The sequence below is a fragment of the Chiloscyllium plagiosum genome, chromosome 29 (genome assembly GCF_004010195.1).
Source record: "Chiloscyllium plagiosum isolate BGI_BamShark_2017 chromosome 29, ASM401019v2, whole genome shotgun sequence".
NCBI classification, from domain to species: Eukaryota; Metazoa; Chordata; class Chondrichthyes; order Orectolobiformes; family Hemiscylliidae; genus Chiloscyllium; species Chiloscyllium plagiosum.
The window spans coordinates 1991877-2000490 of NC_057738.1; the positions used below are offsets into that span (position 1 = coordinate 1991877).

Genomic DNA, 8614 nt, shown 5'->3' on the forward strand with positions numbered 1-8614 from the left:
GTTTCAACACACCATTTACAAAGTTTGAAAAATATATTAAATTGATTAAGTTTGTACATATTATTTATGTACACAATTACTTTGAATGTGCTTTGAAATCATTGCTTCATTTGATGCATTAAATTCCATTTCCTATTCCTCAGAGCAATCTTTTGGCCATATGACTGAAATCCACTCTGGTCATCGATCTGTCCAATCTCATTAAGTCAGAGTTCAGTAAGAACTCAAACAAAGACAGAAATTGCCAGAGAAACTCACTGGGTCTGGCAACATCTGTGAAGAAAATAGAGTCAATGTTTCAAGTCAAGTGACCTTCTTCAGAACTCTTCTGGGGAAGGGTCACCTGAACCAAAGTATTGACTTTTCTTTCTCTCCACAGATGATTTCAGACCTGATGGGTTTCTCTTGCAATTTCTGTTTTTGTTTCAGATTTCCAGCATTCCTCAGTTCGAGAACTCTTTGGTTTAGTCTGTTAAATGCATCTCAGCCCATTTTGGTAAACCAACATCCATTCTGTAGTTTGTGAGCATGAATTGCAGAGTTTCATCATATTATTTACTTTAAGTCAAATTTGTTTCATCTTAAAAGGTGTCTTGTTTTAATTTCCATTCAGCTGGTCAGTCTTTCTTTCATACGCTAGGCTGTAGCTTGGCCTCCAACAGTTTTGGCAAGCTCTTCACTGAAGTGTCAATCCCTGGTCCCTTGCCAGTACAGAATGGCAATCCATTCCGTGGAAGCAGCCAACACGTGCTGTTTTCTTTGCTTTGGTTAACTGGCAGTTTGTCAGCGCTTGCAATCCCTGCATTGTGCCACAGGGCTTGCCATGGAAACCGGGAATCTCTTCAGTTTATCGTGACTGTCTTGTCTTACTTTCCTTATTCTGTATATCCATTTCATTGATGTAGGTAAATGTTTGCTGTTTGCTGACTCCAACCTTCAAATCAAAGCATAAATTATGTGACCACTGTTTGTTTTATAGTAAAGTCATATTGACAGATCTATAAATGGTTGTAGTGGAACGTTGCATATATGTTACAATTTATTTCTATTTTAAACCAAATTAATTTCTGACAATAACCTCAATTCACAAATAAGAATTCATCTAAGAGAATCTTACAGAATGATCTCAAAACTCCCTGAAGTAGAATTTTGTTTAACTACTTATTTTGTAATTAATCAATCTCAATTCTGAACACTGAAATATATTGAGGGTAAATGATAATATTTCCTCTGGTCATTGCTTGTAGTGACATTGCAAATCTGCTCCTTTAGACTTACACTTCTGTTCAGAGGACATGTTTCATCAATGCCTATGCTGTCACTAACAGGTAAAAAAACAGAGATAATCTTCCCTCTGTTGTTTTACAAAGCTTTTAGACAAATAGAAATATGATGAAGCTGATGCTTCAGATAATAAGTGAAAATGAGTGAAATTCACCTTTTAATGGTGTTAAGGAGATGATAAACACATTTCAGTCCTGTGCATTTTGGTTTGTTATGGTCCGTTCTATCTGAAGCTTCTACTGTGTTCTGCTTTTGTACTTTAACTTTGACTGAAAATCTGCAGAGAAAACAAAATGAGGTTGTACATTAATTTTACAGAATCAACAGCAATTCACATTATCAGCAGTAGCCTAGGCAACTTAAAAAAACAAGCAGAATAAAAGCAAAACCTTCAAAGGAATCTTTCAACAAGTTCAATGCTTACTGGTGTAGGGATAATCTCATGATCAAAGATTAGAAAGTGTTGATGTTGGATTAAAACTTGGATGTAATATGTATCATAGGGCTATTTTGAAATATTCTATTCCTGCTACATAATTGTTGATGGAGAGCTCTTACAGCCATGATTTTGATTGCTGCTAATTTTCTGGTAATTAAAGTTAATCATTGACAAATTTGAAGACAAACTTGTGGCAGTTCCAATCTGCACCCTGTTAAGCAAGGATCAAAAATGTACACAATTTACCTTCAAATATATTAGTGACAATGGACTAATTGGTGACAGGGTTTATAGCCCTTTAAATAATTACTCTACAGTGAATGACAACCTGCAACTATTAATAGTTGGATATAAGCACTCAATATTATAGAATAAGATCTTCCGTACACACAATTATAACCCACTTCAAAGTTTTGATTTAATGAAACAGCATTGCAAAAGGAAAGTTGTGGAAATCAACAAAAAAATCATCAAAGTTAAAGAACAAAATGAGATAACAAAGGTTTGTATAAGTAACCGCAGAGAAGTGTACTGCAGGCAGGGCAGAACAAACCAAAGTTTGATTAGTAATTCCTAACCTAGTGAAGGTTTGCCATTTCTGTAGATTAATAAATATTATGTACTGACAATTGAAATATAAATGTATTGCAAAAAGGAAATAAAATGTTCTCAGGAACAGCATCCTGAGGGTCAGGAAGAGGGGATCAAGAATCGACAGGAGGAAGGTGTACAGAAGTACAGTTCCAATTTTTAAAATGTACTTTCTGCTCTCATTTTAATATCTTTAAACGTAAACAGTAAAAATCGAAAAACCTAAGAATTTGAACATGTCTGATTGGGGTTTCTCTGCAGTACAGACCGGTGAATGAGAAATAGAAAAATAGAGCATTACAGTGCCCCCACTGTCAGAAAATATAATTGCAATCAGACAGGTTGACGTATACATAATGGCTTATAATTTAAAAGGTTGAAAATAGATCGATGCAAAACTTTGATGTTAAATGTTTCGCTTTCGTGATTTATATGTGCTGAAACTCTTGATAAAGTTAGTTATTACTTGCAGTTATCTTGGGTCTATGTCATAGAGCGATAGAGATGTGCAGCACGGAAGCAGACCCTTCGGTCCAACCCGTCCATGCTGACATCCAAACACAAAGGTAACAAACACCTGCTAGAGACGCTGGGGATTCATGCAGCACTAATAGAGTCATTCATTCATAAAATCGGTTTTTTACTTCCATAATCCACATCATTTAATCCCAAAATAATTAACATTGATCAGTGATTAACCGTGATGACCGAAGGCTTCCCTTATTTCTTTTTGCACGAAAGGAATTTATAGCCTGAATATTTTAGTCCTGGACGGTTTCGCAACTCTTTGGCTTTAGACTTCCTTGTAACCGTAATTAATCTGAAAATGCGAGTGTTGTGGAGGAATTTCTACCTTGGTGTCTGTTGCTCATCTTCACAGAATTGGTAGCACACGCTGTCATCTCGGCTTCCACATTCACACCGGCGCCCCCGGCGCCCCAGCGCTGACAAATTTTCCTTCAGGGACCGTTTGGCCCGAGGGACACTGCCCAGTCCATACGGGACAACCCTCCTGAAAGGAAAGGAAAGGAAAAAACTGTCAAAATATTTCCAAAAGTAATTGCTATCCCTCCCCCCGTGAACATCCCCGGTTATAAAGGTTCACTATGAGGACGATTAGAGAAGTCACCTCGAGTTTTCCCGTCTAGATCATTCAAATGGCAGTATATTGCAGAGAAAACGCCAACAGTCTCTTCACGTTGAAGAGTTTTATTCAGAGATTGGCGTTTAGAATGAGACCATTGACCATCTATTGAAGAGACAGTCAGTCTCCCGCGGGGCAGCTGTCGTTATAAATCCCCGCCACAGTAGGTTACCCCGCAAGGCGCCTGTCCATTTCTATTGGATGCTACAATAGCGCTTCGAAATTCGCAGAACAAAGTGTCATTTTTCATAATAGCTGGTTCTCGGGACTGTTCCCTGACTATGTATAACTCCTTACTGCACTTATACATATGCCAGGGATCAATACCTTTACTTTCTGGGTAGAAAGGGTCTGAGGTACTAGGCGTGACTTACTCGGGTGTGTTGATCCAGATGATATCCAAATGGCAGAAGTAGATGCATTCCTTGTCCAGAAAAGAGGAGCAGGAACAGCGCTTGGTGCGGCTGAGCCGGCGGGCAATCGAGCTGGAAACTTGGCTGGCAGAGGAGCCTGGAGAGCTGGTCACTGCTGCACCCGCAAGGGGGTAACCTGCGGACAGCGACAGACAGGATTGTAAATGCATCACTGTATCAGAGTGACTACTGGCCTCTACCACAGCTCGTCACTGAATTGTATTATTGATAAGCATTGATCAAAACTTTCTCGAGTGTGAAACTGTAATGAGTGTTTTTTTTTTCAATATTTGAATGTAGTGTTGCCTCCTTGTGATTGTGTTTGACCAGGCAGAGGGCACTGGGGTCCCGCTGATGGGGCAGGGACACTGGGCTCGGGCTTTGTATACAGCCCGGCTCCGTTAGTCAACATAACCATTAAATCTCGGACTAGTTGCTAATTCAAATCTGGATGGAACATGATGTGGGAGCAATGCGTGCTGCTACTGCCCTCCAGACCCAATCTCAGTTCCAGCACAGTAAAGGGAAACTCCAACAAAACCGGCACCTGGCGTTTTGAGCTGAGGAGATGGTGATTTGTGAAGACTCCTAAAGGCTCCCGGTAGGTCGCAGAGCTTTTGCTCCTGAAAGATTGCCAGTAACGTTACTGAGTAACATGCAGTGTTCTCCTGGAAAATGAGCAGTGTTTGGAGAGCACCTGCTGAGGATCAGTCAGGGAGGCAGCTCCCCTCTCAACCTCACACTGCAGCCAGCGGGCTGTGCGTTGTCTCTTCACACACATTTCCAATTTGAACCCGTCTGATAAATCAATTGGCAGCACATTTCAGCCACAAATGATCAGAATAGATTCCCCCTATAGTATGGAATTAGGCCCTTCGGTCCAACAAGTCCACAGAGTAACCCACCCAGACCCATTCCCCTACATTTACCACTTCACCTAACACTACGGGCAATTTAGCATGGCCAATTCACCTAACCTGCACATTTTTGGACTGTGGGAGGAAACCGGAGCACCCGGAGAAAACCCAACCAGACGCGGGGAGAATGTGCAAACTCCACACAGACAGTTGCCCGAGGCTGGAATTGAACTCGGGTCCCTGCGGGGCAGCAGTACTAACCGCTGAGCCACCGTGTAGCTCCAGTTACTTTCAGCTTTATGAAATTTGCCATCATATAATTCAATGAAAATCGACAGTGCGATGCATTTTGGAGGAAAAATTCGTGGTCAGGTATAAATAGTACTTCATTACCTGGTTAGCGCACTGCTTAATCCTGTATTAAACACTTCTGTTATAGATTTTTAAATGAAATTATTTATTTTTAAACAGTTTTAATTAAAAAGCCAAACAGATGCAAACATCATAATTAGACACGGCATACCACTATAAATTAGCATTGAATTTGGTACATACGCCTGATGAATGATAGATATATAAGCATTAAAAAGATACACATGGAAAGAGACACGTGTTGCCTGTTCTTATTTTTAAAGTTTTTAATTCAAATTTTCTAATAATTCAAGATTAGTTAAATAGTCTTTGTTGTCTTTTTCCCCATTAACCAGGTAAGGTGCCTTAACACAGAGAACCACTCTGAATTAAGTGAACATTAGACAGTGACAGATTTTAAAGATCTCGTGAGGATTTAAACCCACCTGTTGAAAAGTGCAGTCCCCACAACAGAGGGAGCAGGGAAAAGAACACGTTAAAGTCCATTCTCCAGGAGAAATCAGGGTTTTCTAGTCGGATAGTATTCCTTTCCTTACGGAATGAGTATCGGCAGGTTCTAAGTTAAATGCGCTGAAGTGAACAGCGGAATGAAATCGCGAGCTGCGTGCCTCACTGCAGCGCTGTTCGCCTGTACTGCTGCCACAGGCCAGCCATCCTCCTTTTATAATGTACGCGTCTCTCTGTAAACAGCTCAATGTGCTTTTATCCCAAGACAATGTTATTAGTCACCCCAGAGGAGCTGCAGACTGAGATAAGCAACACGCTGCCTACAAATAACCTCCTCTGCAGACGGGGCGAGGCCAGCTCGTTTTTTTTTTAAAACTCTTTTTCTCAGACTTTGCATAAGCTTCTACCAGAAGGGCTACACTCTCCACTGAGGGAGGCGGTCTACACACACTTGGGCAAAAGGCCAAGAGCCAATCAGAAACTCAAATATTGACTGCTTTCTGGAATCGATTTCAAAAGCTTTAACTGAGACTATTGTAGCGAAATGGTAAAGTCCCTACCTCTGAAGCCCGGGTTCAAGTCCCACCTGCTCCAGAGCTAGAACATCATTCGAATGGGTTGATTGAAAATATCTAAACCGAGTTCTCACAGGCTGGGAATAATTTCTGTCAAATACCCTAATAAGCAATGCCCTGACTATCCCAATGCGAATCTAAACACCTTTCACAGTGAACGTATTTTAGATTGAGTTTTGAACTGGAATAAGGATTCGCTTGCTGAAGACTCTGAGGAACTGGTGGAGTTCAAGATATCATGCCACCCTTGCCCTGAGTCGCAGGACTGTAAATACTTTCAGAGCTGGCATTACATACTGGGACTTGAACCCGGATTTGCTAGCGCAGAGTCAGGGACACAACCACTGCACCATAAGGACCCTCTAAATCAGGGAAATGCTGTCACAGGTAGTAAGTATTTTCTAAACAAACAATCTGTTCAGAGATGTAAGTAAATCCCGCTGGAGCATATGGAAATTCAATGTAGGCATTCTAACTCAGTCAAAATCAGAGACATGGACACCATACAAACTGTTAGGTCCAACTCTTCCATGCCAACCAGATATTCTAAATTAATCTAGTCTCATTTGGCCCATATTCCTATTCATATACTCAATCAGACTGCTTTTAACTGTTGTAATTGTATCAGCCTTCACCACCTCCTCTGGCAACACTTTAGAGTCATAGAGATGTACAGCATGGAAACAGACCCTTCGGTCCAACTCATCCATGCCAACTAGATATCCTAACCCAATCTAGTCCCATTTGCCAACACTTGGCCCATATCCCTTCATATACCCATCCAGGTGCCTTTTAAATGTTGTAATTGTAACATCCTCCATCACTTCCTCTGGCAGCTCATTCCATATACGCACCACCCTCTGTCTAAATTTTTCACCTCTCACCCTAAACCTATGCCCTCTAGTTTTGGACTCCCCCACCCCAGGGAAAAGACCTCATATCTTAACCCTATCCATGCCCCTCATGATTTTATAAATCTTTATAAAGTTACCTCAGCCTCTGATGTTCAAGGGAAAACAGCCCCAGCCTATTCAGCCTCTCCCTATAGCTCAAACCCTCTAACCCTGGCAACATCCTTGTAAATCTTTCCTGAATCTTTTCAAGTTTCACAACATCCTACCAACAGGAGGGAAACCAAAATTGCAAAAAATATTCCTGTACAGCTGCAACATGACCTCCCAACTCCTACAATGCTCTGACCAGTTTGGTATGACAGCATACCAAATATCTTCTTCACTATCCTATCTACCTGCAAGTCCATTTTCAAGGAACTGTGTACCTGCCCTCCAAGGTCTCTTTGTTCAGCAACACTACCAGGACCTTATCATTAAGTGTATAAGTCCTGCTCTATTTTGCCTTTCCAAAATGCAGCACCTCACATTTATCTAAATTAAACTCACCTGCCACTGGTCTCTTTGTTCAGCAACACTACCAGGACCTTATCATTATAAGTCCTGCTCTATTTTGCCTTTCCAAAATGCAGCACCTCACATTTATCTAAATTAAACTCACCTGCCACTCTTCAGCACAGTGGCCCATCTCTGAGGTAACCTTCTTCACTGTCCACTCCATTGCCCCTTAGGTCTCTTTTAAATCTTTCACCTCTCACCCTAAATCCAAGCCCTCTACTTGTGGGCTCCCACACCCTGGGGAAAAGATCTTGACTATACACCCTATCCATGCCTCTCGTGATTTTATAAATGTCTTTATGATCACCATTCAGATACCAACACTCCATGGAAAATAGCCCCAGCTTATTCAGCCTCTCTCTATAGCTCAAACCCCTCAGTCATGACAACATCCTTGTAAATTTCTCTGCACCCTTTGAAGGTTCACAACATCCTTCTGGTCTCCCTTCTGGTCAGGGAGACCAGAATTGAATGCAGTATTCCAAAAGTTCCCTAATCAATGTCCTGTACAGCCACAACATGACCTCCCAACTCCTATACTCAATGCACTGACCAATAAAGGCAAGTACACCAAACACCTTCTTCACTACCTTAAGTTTAGATTAGATTAGATTACTTTACAGTGTGGAAACAGGCCTTTCGGCCCAACAAGTCCACACCGACCCGCCGAAGCGCACCGACCCAGACCCATTCCCCTACAGTTACCCCTGCACCTAACACTACAGGCAATTTAGCGTGGCCAATTCACCTAGTCTGCACATTTTTGGAGTGTGGGAGGAAACCGGAGCACCCGGAGGAAACCCACGCAGACACGGGGAGAATGTGCAAACTCCACACAGACAGTTGCATGAGGCGGGAATTGAACCCGGGTCTCTGGCGCTGTGAGGCAGCAGTGCTAACCACTGTGCCACCTTGCCGCCCACTGCGGCACAAGTGTACAAGTCCTGCCCTGATGTACCTTACCAAAATGCAGTACCTCACATTTATCTAAATTATGTGCCACTCTTCAGCCCATTTGCCCATCTGATCATGGTCCTGTTGTACTCTGAGGTAACATTCTAAATGACAAACAACAGCTGACAC

At 41.8% G+C, this 8614-nt stretch overlaps 1 protein-coding gene across 1 annotated transcript; it reads right to left on the minus strand.

The window, feature by feature from the left end:
- Positions 1-347: 347 nt before the first annotated feature.
- On the minus strand, positions 348-5845 carry edn1 (endothelin 1). Its single transcript, XM_043718954.1, has 5 exons — positions 5526-5845; positions 3833-4007; positions 3168-3326; positions 1439-1561; positions 348-934 (listed from the first exon to the last, which is right to left on the minus strand). The coding sequence occupies exons 1-5, from the start codon at positions 5584-5586 to the stop codon at positions 784-786; spliced, it is 669 nt and encodes a 222-aa protein (XP_043574889.1). The 5' UTR covers positions 5587-5845; the 3' UTR covers positions 348-783.
- Between the last annotated feature and the right edge of the window lie 2769 nt (positions 5846-8614).

What these genes read in the sequence shown, in the direction of transcription:
- edn1 (XM_043718954.1), bottom strand. Translation starts at nt 5,586, where the DNA reads ATGGACTTTAACGTGTTCTTTTCCCTGCTCCCTCTGTTGTGGGGACTG. An exon ending in GATGAGCAACAGACACCAAG is followed by an intron (nt 1,562 to 3,167) that starts GTAGAAATTCCT and finishes TTTTCTCTGCAG; the next exon opens with ATTTTCAGTCAAAGTTAAAG. An exon ending in CTCCTTAACACCATTAAAAG is followed by an intron (nt 935 to 1,438) that starts GTGAATTTCACT and finishes TTTGATTTGAAG; the next exon opens with GTTGGAGTCAGCAAACAGCA.